This window comes from Callorhinchus milii, unplaced genomic scaffold, assembly GCF_018977255.1.
Source record: "Callorhinchus milii isolate IMCB2004 unplaced genomic scaffold, IMCB_Cmil_1.0 Scaffold6, whole genome shotgun sequence".
Lineage (NCBI taxonomy): Eukaryota > Metazoa > Chordata > Chondrichthyes > Chimaeriformes > Callorhinchidae > Callorhinchus > Callorhinchus milii.
The window spans coordinates 28,951,777-28,969,673 of record NW_024704747.1 but is presented as its reverse complement, the minus strand read 5'-3'; the positions used below and the strand labels follow the sequence as shown (position 1 = coordinate 28,969,673).

Below are 17,897 nucleotides of genomic sequence, written 5' to 3'. Positions count from 1 at the left end.
TGGTGCTGAATTGAGCTAAAGTTCTTAGTTTGATTTCACTCTAACCAACAGCTGCCTTGCACAGCAATGAGATTCTGGCCTGACCTGAACAGCCATGGCTTTGCAAGCGGCAGTGGAGTTCAATGGCAATGCGAATTACATGGCTGTGAATGCTTTGTCGTCCAACTACGATCCTTATGTCGAGGTCTCCAACAGGACTTTCACTGTGCAAACTGACAACAAACGCCTCAATTTAATTGCTAACACATTGGGGACATTGCCCCGTGGCCATAGAAAGGTAAAAACTTAACCCAGCCCAGTAAATACACACTTTGTTAGTTAGTTAGTTTGTTGGTTAGTTAGTTAGTTAGTTAGTTAGTTAGTTAGTTTGTTGATTGGTTGGTTAGCTGTAATAACTCATTTGATTACTGTGTATCATCGTGTTTTCTAAAACAACAGTGTTATGCAGGAACTTTGTTTTGTTTTAAAGTTTTTTTATTGCAGCCTAGTTGTAATTATTGAATGCTGTATGTGGTTATGGTTTCTTTGAATACCTTTAACATATGTCCTGTATAGTACTGAACACAAGTGGGTATTAAATGAATGAAGTTGGAAATGGTTAGAAATAATGAACCTTTATATGTACTCCTGTTTTTAATTTATTCAATAATCAATGAAGATTTCTGAAGCAGTAATAGATTTATAATGAACTTGTACAAAATGATCCATCAAATGGTCAATAAAGAGTTCAGCCAAGTAATGATCTAAGAAAATAAATGTTTCTTGATTGAATATTTCTTGATTTATGGCATCCTCCCAATGTGAATGGCGCTTTATGAAATACAAGGATGACTATTCTTATTATTAATAACACCTGTCCAGGCTGATAGAGGCTATTTGTCACTTAATCAAGATTTCAGTTGTTAAGCTGCAGTTATGTTGATCATTTATTTTACAGCTTGCTTTGACCAGATCCAGCTCTTTGGCAGATAATTCAGATTCTGAAAAGTAAGAATATTTACTACTTTATATTACGGTATTCACATAATTTAAGTCGCTGGGAACACTCAGCAGGTCAGGCAGCATCTATGGAGAGAGGAAAAGGAGTTAACGTTTCAGGCCGATGACCTTTCGTCGATGAAAGTTCTGACGAAGGTTAACTCTCTCCATAGATGCTGCCTGACCTGTTGTGTGTTCCCGGCCACTTCTTTTTTTATTTCAGATTTCCAGCATCAGCAGTATTTTGCCTTTAGTAATTTAGGCAATTTAATTTATGGTCTATATCAATAAATGGAAGGATGTAGAGATATCTACTGCAAGCATTGTTCCAGCGAGTTGCATTCAGTTGGGTCATGCACTCATTACTTCTTTTACTGTGCAAATAGAATAAACATGTCAGAAATAAACCACATTCATTTTTTCTCCCAAACAGTAGAGTCGTGATCCTCCACAAACAAGACAATGAATCTTTCGGATTTGACATTCAGGTGAGAATTTCAAAGAGTTATATTGTATACTGGCTTTTTTTTATAAAATTGCTCTTCAAGTTGTTTTTTGTAATAAATCGTACTTGTGTGTTTTACTGTCAGACCTGTGGGTTGGGCCACAAAAACACAAATGCACTGGAGATGTGCACCTTCATATGCAAAGTACACGATAACAGCCCATCACATCTTGCAGGGCTGAAGGCGGGTAAGTCCATACTTCCTCTTTTGATTGCCTCATTTGCTGTTTTCTCACGAATGTGCATAAACCGCAATTTCAGATGGTAGAGCTCAATCTGATTTTCTTTTAACCAAACAGGTGATATACTAGTTAACATCAGTGGAGTGGATACTAAAGGATTCAGACACAGAGACATTGTAAACCTAGTCCGTTCGGCTGGCAATTTTTTGAGGTGAGAATTAGGGAATGAGGGTTGTTCCTCTAGGAGACCATACCCATGTGACACATTAACATTTGTACTGTGTCGATCGTATTTTCCACCGCACAATTTCACTGAACCATTGTCTTAAGAAGTATCCACACCTACATTGTAATACAGTAAAAGTCTCGTAAGTCTGATCTGTATAAATTGTGCAACCTAAATCATACATCTGCCCAAGTCCCCTTTAAGAGTTTATATTCTATTCAAAGTTTGATCCCAACTGCTGATTCCGAGCATATTGAGGTTACTGTGCGTCATCTGCACACATAGTAACCTCAATATGCCCAGAATCAGCATCAATGGGCAGTTACATGTATTTTGCACAATCATTTCCTGAAGCAATCTCTACAAAAATGACATGTCTGCTCCCATTGCTATTGCAAACTCCCTTCCCTGGGCTTAGGCATGTGATGTCTCATCATAGTCAAACTGACACTCGCTGTCAATAGACTCTACGTGGAGAATGGCCTTGCTCAATATTACCTCAAAGTAACAAGTTTGGGTAGTCTTAAATCTGCAGTGAATATATATTTACTATTGTTTGCTCACACTTGACACATGTTCAAATGCTCAAGAGTCTTAACAATTTTTTTCATGTTTTTGGGCAAAACGCCCATCATGGTTGACATCCAAACTGCACACATTAATTTGGATTAAGGTATTTCTCCTTATTTTCCTCTTAGTTTTAATACAAACCTCCACTAAATGGTGTTCGCTCCATCTGCTGATTGAAGTCTCTCCATTTACAGGCTGGTGACTCTCAATAGAGTTTCTGTCAAGAGACGTGAACTGGAAGCAAGATTGCACAATTTAAAGGTATTTAATCCAAACTTCATCAGTCGAATGGTGAAGCGATGATATGCAGAACATCCACACTGTCAAAACTGATATGACCTGAGAGTTCAAATAAACAAAGCAGGATGCTGGAATTATCCTTCTCAGTAATGGAAGTGAGTTTGGTTCAACTGACAGACACTTGCACCTTTTCCTGATAGCTTCACTGAGCAGATAGAAGCACAATAAAGCCGTCAAGATTATCAAACTGTGTCCTACCGCTACTTATTTTCATTTAAGTAATAAGACACCTTAAAATGTCCAAGGACATCTATTGGAAAAGTGATGTTGCTTAAAATATTATCTCACTCTGTGTCTTCACTAGATTTAGCACTGTGCCCCTTCATTTCATGCAGTGCAATAAAGATTTCCAGAAAGTGCAGGATATAACTTGTATTTTACCCACATTCTATCTTCCTGTGCCTCTTAGCAAACGCTTCAAGATAAATGGGTGGAGTACAGATCACTTATGCTACAGGAACAACGCCTAGTTCATGGTAAGTTCCTGTTTGGAAACCACAATGCAGAAGATGTTTTAACCATGATCTAAAATTGAACATCTAATGTTGAAATGGCACAGCAACTTTTTCCACATTGGTAAGGTCTTGTTTAAAGAGTTTAAAGAGATGGGAAATGAAAAGATGTAAGCGAGAAACAAATTTTGCAATTACTACCATTGTGCAGAGAAGTGTGTGTGTGTTTGTGCTAGGCTTACATCAAACTGAAGTATCTCAGCGGTGGTGAATGAAGAGTTAGTACTCCTAGATCTGAGTTCAGCAATGATCATGCCAGACTAGTAAATTGGCTACATAATGTAAAAACTGGTACAAGTGCACCAATGTGATTTTTCCTGCAATAGGTCAAATGGCCCACTTCAGAGGGAATGATACTTGATTTCTGTCTCATGTAATTGTCCTCAGAAAACTTGTAAAAATGTTTTGACCTCTTTAAAGGAGAGGTCTCCCAGCTCCCTGAATGACTTACTGGGAGTTGAATTGTCTCTGTCTGGGTGCTGTGTTTTTCACTCACAAAATATACAGTCAATTCACTTTCCAGTATATTCTGTGAAGCACTTTGGGATGTATCAAAGATGTGATAAGGCGCTGTATCAAATGCAAGAATTATTATTATTAGAACCAGCAATCTTTGAAGTCTTGGGTGCTGCTCTGTAATCTGTAAAGTTTAATACTGGCAGAGTCTTCTGTCATTTGGAATCGTAGAATCGTAGAGGCCATTTGGTCTATTGTGCCTGTGCCGGCTCTTTGAAAGCACTACCAATGAGACCCACTCCCCCGCTCTTACTCCAGATGCCTCATTTTGAGAGGCTTTTTTTGTCCTCTAGAACTCTGGAACTCTCTCTCTCTCTCAGTCCCTCTGCCTTGCCCCCTCCCTCTCCAAGTTCAATTCCCGCCTAAGGAACTTCCATTTTGATCGTGCTCACAGTCACCTCCCCCTCTCCCCTGTTTTGGGGTCACACTCCCCCACTGTCCGGGAAGTTACCCCGTGTGAAGGACCCTATATAAATGCAAGTTGTTGTTGTCCAGTGCACTTGGAGGATGTTTCAATTGGCTGTTTTAATTGACGGAAAGAGATGCCAATCTTCTCCGAAAAGACACTTAATAAAACATTTTTATTTTTGCTGTCTTTCTGAGGGAGATGTGTGTGTTTTTAGATTGATGGCTTTGCTGATTAGGCTAACATTCCCTTTTGACGACTCTCATTTTTAAATATTTCAACATTATTCGAAGCTTACATTGGAATTGAGGAGACCATTTGCAACAAGCAAATAAATAAATTTTTCCGAATGTTTTGGAATAAGTTTTTATTGTTGTTTCAGGATTGACGACGAGTAATAGCGCAGCGAAATCTCCAGGATCTCGTCTCTATAGCAGTGACTCTGTGTTCACCTCAGCCTTAAGGACCAAGGAGAGGTTCTCAAGTGACAGTAGCTGCAAGAGCCAGCTCAGCGTATGCACTGATGATAGCGAGGATGGAGAATATAACCTCTGTGTTTTTGACGACACGGCCAATGAAAGCCCCATCAGACGCAGCAGTGTGGATGAGGAGTGCCTCTTCAACAGGGAAGACGACTTTTTCAAATTGCCAAAAAGCCAACTGAGCAGGAGTCGGAGTGTCAGCATGAGCAGCACGAGCAGTGGACCTGTGTCCCCATCATGGGACACACTCAGCTCCTGCGGGATCCTTCCTCGAAAGTCTAAGAGCGTTAGGAAGCGTATCATGAAATTCATTCCGGGCTTAAACAGAGCAGTGGAAGAGGATGAAAGTCGATTTTAGTGTCGAGATTTCAATGCAATCAAGTCAATTCCTAACCTTAAGGATCAAAGCGTAGTATTAAGCCATAGCAAGTCTAATCTGAGCATAAGACTAGATTTGTGTGCGTCAGGGAAATACCACAGAACCTCTTTGAGGATCGATGCAGGATTTCATTCCTCTTTTATATGACTTAAGAATCCATTTCCCTTATTGTAAACAACATTATTGGGAACTAAATGTTGAGGGTGGGGTACATCAAGCAATAAATTCACATGGCCTTTCAAAGCACTTCTAGGTTCCACTCACAGCGGCTCATTTTGTAAAGCCACTGCCTTGAGTGAAACTGGGAAGCATTGCAATGCCCTAGGTTTGAACCTCAGGCTGTACTTGCAAAGCTAACATCAAGCTATAAGAAAGTCTACTCAGCTATGTGCTGCTATAAGTTTCCTATTGTACTTGCTCGCTTCTGCTGACCCTCCTACTGTAGCACTCTCGCCTCGCAAGCGACAAAACCTGGGTTTGATTCCCGGCACAAAACCTTAGGCAAGTTTCCTTACTCCACACACCTCTGTTTACTTTGAGTGCTTTGAGACATCTCAATGACGTGATAAGGCATTATATCAAATGAAGGTATTATTATTGTCTCTCTGATCTCGGGAAGGGAAAACCTCAGCCAGTGTTCCTACTCCTCATCACTACCTGCTAGAAACCACTTTGTGTGTCTGTGGCCACGACTGTAATATACTTAGATATCGGCCACGACTGTAATATACTTAGATATCACCCCTACTCCCACGCCATGGTCTAGCTGTTTACAAACCCTATACCACTTCATGGATGCTTCTAAAACTTTGACCTTTGCAGGATTCTGCACCCAACACATTCCCTGAGCAGCTATACATCAAGAGAGGACCTAACTATTTGTACTGGATTGATGTACAGTGTTGTTGCTGTACTGAAACACTCTCCCTCAATCCCTTCGCCTTGCCCCCTCTCTCCCCCTTTATCAAGTCCCACCTGAAAACCTTCCTCTTCAACCGTGCTTATGCCACCTCCCCCTCCCCCCACTGTTATTCACAATTTACATTAACAATTTGGACTCAAGGATTGAAAGTACAATTTCAAAATTTGCGGCCGACACCAATTTGCAGGGGGTGTAGTTAATACTGAGTAGGACTGTAACAAATTACAACAGGGCATTAATGAACTCGCTGAATGGGCATTTAATTGGTCAATGAATTTCAATATAGATAAATGTGAGGTGACACATTTTGGTAGGAGGAATGAGGAGGTCACATACTGCCTAGAAAATAAGAATCTGAATGGGCTAGAGGAGCAAAGGGATCTAGGGGCACGGATACACAAATCGCAGGTTAATAAGGCCATAAGAAAAGCAAACCAAGCACTGGGGTTCACTTCTAGAGGGATAGAAATGAAAAGCAGGGAAGTTATGATAAACTGCTATAGAACCTTGGTTAGACCACACTTGGAGAACTGTGCACAGTGCTGGTCCCCATATTATACAAAGGATATAAAGGCACTGGAGAAGGTGCAAAGGAGATTTGCAAGGATGATACCAGAACTGCGAGGTTATACCTATCAGGAAAGGCTGAACAACCTTGGACTCTTCTCTTGAAAAGAGAAAGGTGAGTGGTGACCTAATGGAGATCTTTAAAATTATGAAAAGTGTCTCTATAGCCATAGAGAAGATGTTTCCACTTGTGGGGGGAGGCCAAAACCAGGGGCCATAAATATAAAATAGTCACCAATAAATCAAATAGAGGGAAATCAGAAGAAACTTCTTTACGCAGAGAGTGGTGGGAATGTGGAACTTGCTGCCACAAAGAGTAGTTGAGGCAAATAGCATAGATGCATTTAAGGGGAAGCTGGATAGGTACACAAGGGAGATGGGAATAGAAGGTTCTGCTGATAGGTTTAGTTGAGGAAGGGCTGGAGGAGGCTCATGTGGAGCATAGATGCTGGAATAGACCAGTTGGGCCGAATGGCCAGTTTCTGTGCTGTGTATTCTATGTAATTCTATGTAAAAAGGGCTAAATGGATAAGAGCCCATTCCTATAATGAATCTTGCATTGAGTTCCTTTTTACAATTGTATTTTTGTTGAGTAGAAAGTTATTTGTCTTGCTACTGTCATTAGTAAGCTGTCATTACTACTCTCAATGCTAATGCATGATTTAAGTACAGTACTCATTTCGATATAATTGCTAGCCCAGATTACTAGATAAAGTCTACACGGTTTGGATTATATACTATCTGTCTGTCAATATCTCCCTTCCAAAAAAGCAGCAAACGGATAGGAAATCTACATATTAATCGGACTATTTTACATGGAAGAGTTAGCTAGATATTCTGCCTTCAACCAAAGATACCATAAAAACATAATCGTTCTATCAGAAAAGCAGAATTCTGATAACATTAATGAAGCGCCAATTGATTCATATTGAAACTCATGTGCAGATGGATAATGTGATAATGTGATTCCGTTATTTGTAAGGGCGTAGAATGTAAAGTAACTGAAACATTTTTTTTCACACTTTCAGAGTTGCTGAGATCTGGGTATTTTTTTTCACAGCGTAGGAACTATTAGGTGTCATTTACGTTTGGTAACCCCTGCTTAAAGCACCCTGGGCTGGGCTAGATGTTATACTAAGGCATTAGCTGTTGCTGAAATAATACTGCAGCAATCAGCAGTCTAACATTTAAGAAGTTGCACACGGTGTAGCTTAATGTGCGATTTGTGTGTTAGCCCAGCATTGGCAATGTAATTAAAAGGTTTGAACCTTCCCTAAAAGCAATGTTAGACCACTCTTTCCAGAACAAAACTCCACACAGTCTTTGGGCTATCGTCACATTTAATATTCACATTTGAACCCAATTATCTTTTTTTCAATCTCAAAATGTTGAGATGGAAAGAGTGTTCCGAATTCGACTTCAGACAAGACTTTTAACTCTAGCTCTTTTCACAATGATAATAATAATAATAATAATCCTCGCATTTGATATAGCGCTTTTCACGTCGGGAGGACGTCCCAAAGCGCTTCACAGAACACACTGTAAAGTGAATTGACTGTATATTTGTGGGCGAACGCGGCAGCCAATTGCGCACAGCAATGTCCCACAAACAGTCGTAGATTGAAAATGACCAATTTATTATTGTTTTTGGTTTTGGAGGATTATTATTAGGCTCTGTGTGGAGTAAGGAAACTTGCCCAAGGTTTCGCCCTCTGCCTGGAATTGAACTCAGGTCTCTCACTTGCAAAGCGACTGCTCTAACCACTGAGCTACAGGACTCCACGATGTAATGAGTGAGGATCCCACTGAAAATGAAGTTGTCTGAAAGTATAAAGAGCTTGTGGGCCCTGAAATTTCTCACGGTCTTAGCCTTGAGACCATTGTCTTCAAATTTATGATGTGCATAATTTTAATTTTGAAGCCAACTTTCTGCAGATTGCTTTTAAGAAATGCAAAAAAACGGCTTCCAAAACAGAGACTGAATTTAGGAATTGTTCAGAAAATTCTGCACCATCATAAAGTTTAAGATCTTGATCTCAAGGCTTAAAGAACATGGGAATTGTCAGGCCTCTGCTGTTCAGCCCAAGTCTATCTCAGTTGAAACCATGTCAATTGAGGTAGCGACAAGTTAAACTGTATATATTGGAGGCTGGAGTTCTTAAATGAGCCAAAGTGCAAAGTAACAGAAAATGGGTATCTTGCCCAGATTATTTCTGCAGACACTGAGGAGCAATAGAGTAGCCATTGAGTAACATTTTCTCCCCATGATGGGAAGAGTGGTTTAAATGAGAACATTTTGTGCCAAACTCTCCTCAGAGTAACTTGGATGACATTGCAAGGTGAAGCGAGGTTTGTATTAATCTCGTTTTTTTTTAAAAAAAGCCCTGCAGAACACCAAAGGCCACAATGTGCTTTGGAAGCCAATCTTTTCTTTGTCGTGTTTTTTCCTGGATAAAATTACTCACAAAAATATATGAGAACCGAGTAGGTTTCAAATCCATTTGGCCACTTGGCAAAAGCGGGTCAGTGGTGACATAAGTATCAGTTTTTTTTTACTCTTTGTGTTTTGAAATAAATGTTCTTCATGTTTCATTGTAATTTTTACTTGTAGTTGAAATTCATTGGCTCCCTTATTGTAAACACCATTCATACACACCGGGATGTACCATACAAAATGACAACACAAAATTACATTTATATATCGCCTTTCACCTTGGGAGGATGTCCCAAGGTGCTGACAGTGAAGGTTTGCATCCGAGATCAGAGGTGGAGTCGAGAGGGTGGAGATGGGAGGATGATCGAGGAAGATCTTGGGACAGGCCTTGAAGGAGACAAGGGAGGGGCACGATGGAGGGGCTTGGAAAGCATTGCAAGGTTACAGATGAGATGGTAGATTGAGAAGAGAGATGGATCAAGGGAAGGTCTTTTGAGGGTGGTGTTTATTACGGCTGTTTTAAGGGGTTTGGAATGGTGCCAGTGGACAGAGAGAGTTTGACGGCGGTTGTTAATAGGTGAGCAAGGAGATGGAGCTAGAAGATAAGGAGAGGGCAGCACATTAAAGATACATTCAAATTAAACAGAACATTTCAGACACGTTTTCATCATTGGTCTTTGCACCCACAGTCTCTAATCTCCGGTTTGTATATCATTTAAATCAAACCAGCATCTCTATACTTCATCAAAACAGGATGTGGTGCAAACATGTCATTAGTCTTAACCGTTGCTCTTTTTCCAATGTACTAACAATTGATAAGCATTACTCTTGCTGAGGTGAGACTCAAATCAGTCAATGCATGAAATAATTCTTTCAAAACTATTATTTTTGTTCTTTTAGAAATGGATTGCACATCTTCACATTCTGCGTGTGTGATTCACAGACAATGGAAGAATTCATGCGAATGATTTTGTCTGTTTGTCTTGTCTCATCTGAACCTGATCCTGTTTTTCCTCTGCTGCAATTTTTCAGCTTTTTAAACTTCTTAAAGTTGTGGTGTATGTGGTTTCCTGTAGGTATTCAGGTACTCACTGCTTGCTAGGTTACAAGAGAGTGCTATCTGTTGTACTGCTGTTGTTTTTTGAATGATCCAAACTCAACAACAACAAATTACACTTGTATGGCACCTTTCATGTCGGGAGGACATCCCAAGGCACTGGACAGTCAGGGAATGGGACCCCGGCTAGGGGCTGGGAGGGTAAGGGTAGGAGGGTGACCGAAGGTGGGTTTGAAGAGGAGGGTCTTATAATAATAATAATCTTTGCATTAGATACAGCACTTTCCATGCCTTCTAGACGTCTCAAATCGCTTCGCAGAATATACAGTAAAGTGAATTGACTGTATATTTGTGGGCAAAACGCAGCCCCAATTGTGCACAGCAGCGTCCCACAAACAGATGTGGATTGAAGTGACCAAATTATTATTTTATTTATTTTTTCTTGAGGGATTGCTATCAGGTGTGTGGAGTAAGGAAACTTACCCAAGGTTTCACCCTACCGGGAATCGAACCATGGTCTCTCACTTGCAAGGCGAGTTCACTAACCACTGAGCTACAGCACTCCAAATGGGCCTTGAAGGCGGCAAGCGAGGGAACAAGACAAAGGCACTGTGGAATGGAGTTCCAAAGGGTGGGGGCAGAGAGGCTGAAGACCCGATTGCTGATGGTGGGGTGGGCTGGATGAGAGACGTGGAGCAGCCCGGAACCTGCTGAGCGAAGGGAGCGGACAGGTTGATATGGCATTAGCAGGTTATAGACGCAGGAGGGAGCAAGGCCATGGAGGGCTTTGAAGGCGAGGACGAGGATGGGGAACCAGTGGAGCCAGGCAAGGATGGGGGTGATAGGGTCATGGAGCCTAGTGTGGGAGAAGACACGAGCTGCCGAGGTCTGAATGATCTGCAGCTTGTGGAAGGAAGAGTTGGGAAGGCCGACAAACGGAGCTAGTGTAGCTAGCTGGGAATCTATTGGGGCTGATGTATGTTTTATGTTGTCAATTTGGGTGATTCTTTTTCTAACAGATTTGATATTACAAACATGCTGTATGTTGGTCTGGCAGTTCAATGTGCCAATGATGTGCTGCATTGTCGGAGGTCCTTCTTCTGAAGTAGATATTAAGCTGAGGTTCTCGGGTCAAAGTTAGAGAACCCATGGCGCTAAAATTAGTCATTCACTTTATGGTTGTTTTTGTACATATTGGAGGCTGTGTTCACTTACAAATACTCAGTCACTCTACTCCACAGCAAATCCTGTGAAGCTCTCTGAGATGTTTCAACAACGTGATAAGGCACAATATCAAATGGAAGCATTATTATTATTATTTAGTATAAGAACTGATTGTGTAAGATTGATGAAAAATGATTTTATTCCTATTGACCGGGTCACTTCTCCTTCAAGCTGAGCTGTGAGGATGGAAACAGCACCCACGCCTATAATGACCACTTTTAAACCTCACTTATAGCTTCAGCAATCTCCACCCACACAAATGTCCTTTCACATTTAAAAGACACTGAACAACAATTAATAAGGAGAACTGTTGTGCTTGTATCCCACTAATCTTTTACCTGGTTAAGATGGAGTTGAATGCACAATTATTGGAACCAGATAGTTTATTCATATCATATGACACATGGTATTGAATTCTCCTAGATACATTGCAAATGATAGCTTTGCATGTATCACAACAGGTAATTTAGCAAGTGACAGATAGATATTCTTAGTACCGTACTTCACAGACAGATATTTTCTTATGATTCAAACAGGTGGCATTTCAAGTGGGAATTAATGATATATAAAGAGGGGTCGAGGAGGAAAGATGGAGACAAGGAGTTCCAGAGATTAGGGGTGTAGTGCCTGTGGTAGCTGAGTGAAGATGGTGAGCCCAGGAGTAGGGTATGAGCAGGCCAACAACAACAAACAACAACTTACATTTACATAGCACCCTTCACGTGGGGTAGCATCCCAGAGCGCTAGACAGTGGCGGTGTCTGTAGGGAGATGTGAGGGCATGAAGACATTTGTACGTGAAAGTGAGGACCTCAAAGTCAATTTTAATTGAACGTTTGTGACTGCAGGACTAATGCCATCAGATCTTGCTTTGACTGGCCTGTTAACATCAAATATTCAATGGTTTGAAAAGCACATAACACTAAACATGTAACTGAATTCTACCTGGTCGTTGAATCAAATTCATTGATGCTCCTTTGCTGTGGTGTAGTCTGGGGTGTTTATGGAATATTTTGGGAACAACGTGAACTTAGCCCATGCTGTTTCCAATAGCAACCTCATCTCTATCTGATCACCTACAGCTTCCCTGAGGAGGATTGCATAACCTACAGTTACTGTGGAGTTCACAAATAGCAGAAATTAGCCCAGGCCTTCATCGCAGCCTGCTTTCACCTTGGTCACTCAAAATGATTCATCGAGATATTCAAATCTATTGCTAACTGTAATCAATTGAGATCTTATGTGTGATAAATTTACGAACAAGACTGAAGAAATGTTTTACTCTTAGAAAGGGCATACAAGCTATTCTACATTCTGCCCACGCTGATATGCTTTGGTCTTCTAAAGGAGTTTGGGCTATGTGCATGAGATTAAAGGAACTGGAGCGAAAATTAAATTGAGCGTTTAAATTCTTCAAAGTGTACACACCTAATTTTGTGAGGAATAGGTCCAATTTGTGGCTGTATGGGGTTACTGTTTTTATGGATAGTTCAAACCTGAATAAAATTTGCTGCAATCCATTTGATTTTGACTTTCTAACTTTACTTGTTGTGGAGTCCTGAGGCTCAGTGGTTAGAGCACTCGCTTTGCAAGTGAGAGACCTGAGTTCAATTCCAGGCAGAGGGCGAAACCTTGGGCCAAGTTTCTTTACTCCACACAGAGCCTAATAATAATCCCTCCAAAACCAAAAACAATAATTAAATTGGTCATTTTCAATCTACGACTGTTTGTGGGACATTGCTGTGCGCAATTGGCTGCCGCGTTTGCCCACAAGTATACAGTCAATTCACTTTACAGTGTGTTCTGTGAAGCGCTTTGGGACGTCCTCCTGACGTGAAAAGCGCTATATCAAATGCAAGGATTATTATTATTATTTGTTATTATTTACTTGTTTTCCCAGTAAGATACAGCTCTGTAGTATATGTTGTTGCCAAGATGGTTTCTATAAATGATGGGCTGTCAAGGTTGGTTCGGTAAATGTCAGGGTTTTCTAAATACACAAATGCGAATACTGTAGTTTATTGTGAAATAATATGAAATGTTCAAAGCTGATCAAGTCATGCTTTTTTGTTTGTTTGGTTGATATTACCCTAATTATATCACTAAATATCACAATGTTCTAAAAGCAACATCTCTGAAATTCACTGTTAAAATATTGGATGCCGTACCAAATGTGCATTTAAAGTTGTGCTGAGTGCTTTTCTCTGAATGGTGAATTTTTGTTGCTTTATTCATGATTATGGTAAATGTACTATTAAGTTGAATCGTATCAGGAAATATGCTTTTGCGTTGGTTATTTCGGTTTCATTCATGATGTCTGAGGTCACAGGCTGCCTTGTTGCCAAGGCACATGATCGGTTGATGTGTTGTGGGTTTAACGGCAAAATGAGTAGCTGGAGAACGAGATACATTCATTTCAAAAACTTAAGCCCATAAAAAATATGTTAATATTGCAGGCAAACCTTTCTTCCTTCCTGTGCACCCAAAGGCCTTTCACAGAAATGCATTTTACGGCAGACTCTATCAGATATCATTCTTTTAAAGTAAACTCTTGAATCAATACCAAATTCTATACTTTCGACAGCAATTGCATTTACAGGTGATAAAAGGCTACACACACATACACGTGTGATGTGTTAGGTGTACATGTCCATTCACTGGTGTTCCAGTGGGTGTATTTATCTGTTCGCTGATATTCTGCTGAATGCATGTATCTGTTTCCTGCTAGTTTAGTGAGGGTACATTCGGGTCTTGGTTTTATTGCGTGCCGTGTTTCTTTAAACATCAATACCAATTTTTTTTACTGACTGGGTTCTGGAGAAAGTTATCACAGTACAGGTCATTTGAGCTCAAGTAGAGTCTTGTTATTAATGTTCCTGCATTCAAGAGTGAGTGTTGCACTGTTTTCACATTCAATAGTGACGCACGTCTGAGAGACAAACTCAACCGCTCATTTAATTATAGCTTGAGAGGCTCTGCTGGATGAGCAAATACCGCACTCAACTGGTCATCAGAGTTACCATGTCTTTCTGATGAACAATGTTAGCAGTTGCCTCTACCTCAATTACGGTGAACTCACTCTCAGAGCGTGCCAGATGTATCCTGCACAGAATGTTCTTCAGAGGTTTTGTATGACTATCCGCAGCTGTGTTTTCCAATTTTTCTAACATTGGAATGTATGAAATGTTTCTGCTCGGAATGTGGTACAGCTACGGTTGACTCTGATGAACACAGTTTTAATGGCACTTCAGATCAGGAAATTGTTCTCCAATTTACAATGTCTCAGAGAGCCCTATGTAGAAATTCAGCCCAAAAGGCCAAATAGTATGTTTGACAATGCTTCTTATTGTCTGGTGGGTGTTCATCATCATAAGTTGCTGATCTAAATCTCTTCAAATATAGTATGGATGACTGAAGAGAAATGGCACACAAAAACACACACACAATTTTGGAGTTTTGCGAATGGAATGTCAATATCAAATTAGTGAACAGACTGCACAGCTCCCAATCACCTTGAATACGTTTCTATCTTAATAGGGAAAGGCCAGGATATGTCATAAGACAAGATCATGGAATTTAAACAATATCTCTATGTGGAAGATATGATGTGGATGATTTTCATGTATTATCTTACTTGACTTAAAATTTTATAATGTCTGAAAGCCTAGTGGAAACAGATTCAATTAACAGCTTTCAAAAGGGAATTACATGGGTACTTGAAAAGGAAACATTTGCAAGGAAATGGGGAAAGAGTGGGACTGATTGGATAGCTTTTCCAAAGAGCAGGCACGATGGACCGAATGGCCTCCTTCGGTGCTGCAATATTGTATGATTTTACAATGGAGGGAAAAATGGAAACAAAACATGGATAGTGCCATGGGTGATGGGATAAAGATTTGATCCTCTGTATGGTTGAGTTCCTGATCTCAGTAGAGAGGTGATGAAAGAAGCAAAAGAACCTCAACCACATAACAAGCGAACTGAGGTCAGAATCAGAGATGGACTAATCTAATGTAAGGTGATTTTATTTTGGTCACAGGTGTCTGACACATGTGGAAACTTATTACCATTGCTTAAGATTTTCACCCACAAAATATACAGTCAATATACTTTACAGTATATTCTGAAGACGTGAAATGCGCTATATCAAATGCAAGGATTATTATTATTATTATTAAGAGTATCCAAACCAAACTGAGAATTCCATGCATCCCAAAATACACATAGAAATCCCAGAGATAGATTGTTGGAATGGAATGCGCTCTCTCTCTCTCCTTACCTAATTCCGGTAAGCATTAGGTGCAGGTTGACAAGAGCTAAGCAAACATTGAAACAGCAAGGTAGAAGTAGGGAGGCAAAGATCCTCTCTACTTCCTGCCTAATTATTATAAAGAGCAAAGCAAAAACATCCTAAGTACTCTATAATATGTCCTTGTTTTACTAGTTCACGTATTAATAAGCACCCCACAGTTATTTGAAGTAAAACTACAACCAACCTATAAAAACATTCAAATATGCATCAAAATACTTTACATATTAAAATCTACTATTGGTAATTCTTCATTGCAGATATGACAGGGGAAATCTCTTTGCATCAGGTACTGACCCATTTCACTAACCCAAAGACTGAACGGAAATACGACAGTTAATGGAAACTGAGAAAACAAACTGTTTTAGAAGCAGTTATGTTTACAGAGCCATCTAGAGGAATTGTAGAGTGCTTTCCTGCCCTAAGAGCAATGTCACTGCCAACATTTAACTTTTTCACACCTATGTGCTTAATAAGAGTTGACATTTTCAGACCTCTGTAGACCACAACGGATGAAACCAAGTAGTTTATTGAATTTTAGAATCACTGAACCAGGGCACTGCTGCTCACTGATAGTCTCTTACGTTTGAGATGTACTTACAATGCTCAGAGGTATTTTCTGAGCAATGTTTCAATAGCCTTTGATCAGACATTGTAAATGGATCGGGGGAGTTTGAGGATGATGCATTATGCCTGCAGTTGTCCAATTTCCTTCCGCAACTCAACTCCATGCAACTCAACTCAAACTTTGCCTTTCTATTAAGCCAAATGGTGGGCAGGCAGCAATTCAGGGTTAGGGCTAAATCCCTTAGATACATAAAACAACAACCCCGCAACAAGTTGCATTTATAGAGCGCCTTTTACGATTGAAGGATGTCCCAAGGCACTGGACCATGAAGAATTTGCTCCTGAGCTGGGGGTTGGAATCCAGAGGGTTTGAGGGTAGGGGGAGTAGAGCTCGGAGTGTAGCCAAAGGCACGGTCAACGAGGAAGGTCTTGAGACGGGCCTTGAAGGAGGTGTTTTTCTCACAACAATTCAGTTAAAAAAAGCATAACAGGTGTTCCAACCATGTATGCGTTGCTCGGGTCACATAGAAAATATCACTTAACAATGGTAGGTTACTACAGTATGAAGTGGTGTAAAATGATTACGTCATTAGTTGAACCGTGTGGTTTATAATTGAGCAATCTATGCAGGTATCATTGAAAATTAAGCTCTGGATCGACGTGGAGATCATTTGTGAAACATTCATACCTAACTATTATTATTATTATTATTAACTTTACAATGTGCTTAAACTGGTTCTTGATTACTCAGCCTCTTCCTAAGACTTGACTGCTGAAAAGACAAAATTCGCTCAGTACAGCTCACAACAATTTATAAGGAGATCTCTGTGTCTGAAACATTTATTTTGTAAGGATAATCCCACCTGAGGTTCTGTAAATGTGCTAATTTGTTTCTTTTATCCCTTTGTGCAGTGTGTGATGCAATCATATTCATGGATAATCTCAAATCACGGTAACTGTTGATAAGAACATGGTGCTTCACTTTCTAATGATATGATTTCTATTCACTTTGGTGGGCACATAAAGAAAAATTGTTGTCTTTTGTGGTGGCATGCTATCTCACCCAAAAGAATACTTGATCTGTCTCAAAGCACAGAAACATAGTGTATTGTTCAACTGTGCCACATACACTCTGTATTGCTTCACTGCCAATTTTTGAGTCTGTACCAAGAGTGAATGATCACAGAGTCCCTTTAAAGCCAAGTGGATGTGAAATAAATGCAAAATACTGGAAATCCAGACAGACCCATCAGCAGCTGAGAGAGAAAATAGCTTGACGTTTTTCACCATGAACTTACATTTATGTTTTTATTTCCACCCTTCATATTTCTGTTAGTTTCTGAATTTTTTCTAAAAAAAATTATACCAAAACCCCTGTCTGTCTATTGCTCAAAACATTTTATTGAAGAATATTAAATCGTTCTGCACACCCAGAATAAGATCTTAGCCTCACTAACCGATTCTGGAAAGTATCAGGCACTTTCTGAAACTAGGAGGCAGTTTTTCGCCCAAAGGGTCATCTGGAACTCTCTCCCCCAAAAGGCTGTGGATTTTGGATCCATTCACATTTTCAAGACGGAGGTGGATAGATATGTGTTAGGTCACGGAATTAATGGATACTGGGCAAGGGCGGGTAATTGGGCTTGAGGTACAGATCAACCATGTTCTTATAGAATGGTGGAACATGCTTGAGCAGCTGAATAGCCTCCTCCTGTTTCTACGTTTGTAAGAGCCAAGGCTTGGGGAGTGTGCGTTGGGAAAC

General features: G+C 40.1%; 1 protein-coding gene across 1 annotated transcript; it reads left to right on the top strand.

Annotated features, from left to right (window-relative positions):
• On the top strand, positions 1-5,541 carry LOC103176406 (cytohesin 1 interacting protein). The gene is made up of 8 exons (XM_007889915.2): positions 1-277; positions 938-987; positions 1,412-1,466; positions 1,569-1,671; positions 1,783-1,876; positions 2,656-2,722; positions 3,171-3,237; positions 4,578-5,541. The coding sequence occupies exons 1-8, from the start codon at positions 95-97 to the stop codon at positions 5,033-5,035; spliced, it is 1,077 nt and encodes a 358-aa protein (XP_007888106.1). The 5' UTR covers positions 1-94; the 3' UTR covers positions 5,036-5,541.
• The last annotated feature ends 12,356 nt before the right edge of the window (positions 5,542-17,897 follow it).

Bases quoted from the DNA above. Each gene is read 5' to 3' on its own strand.
- LOC103176406 (XM_007889915.2), top strand. From the start codon at position 95: ATGGCTTTGCAAGCGGCAGTGGAGTTCAATGGCAATGCGAATTACATG. The intron at 1,672-1,782 runs GTAAGTCCATAC...TTAACCAAACAG, and splicing joins TCTTGCAGGGCTGAAGGCGG to GTGATATACTAGTTAACATC. The intron at 2,723-3,170 runs GTATTTAATCCA...TGTGCCTCTTAG, and splicing joins CAAGATTGCACAATTTAAAG to CAAACGCTTCAAGATAAATG.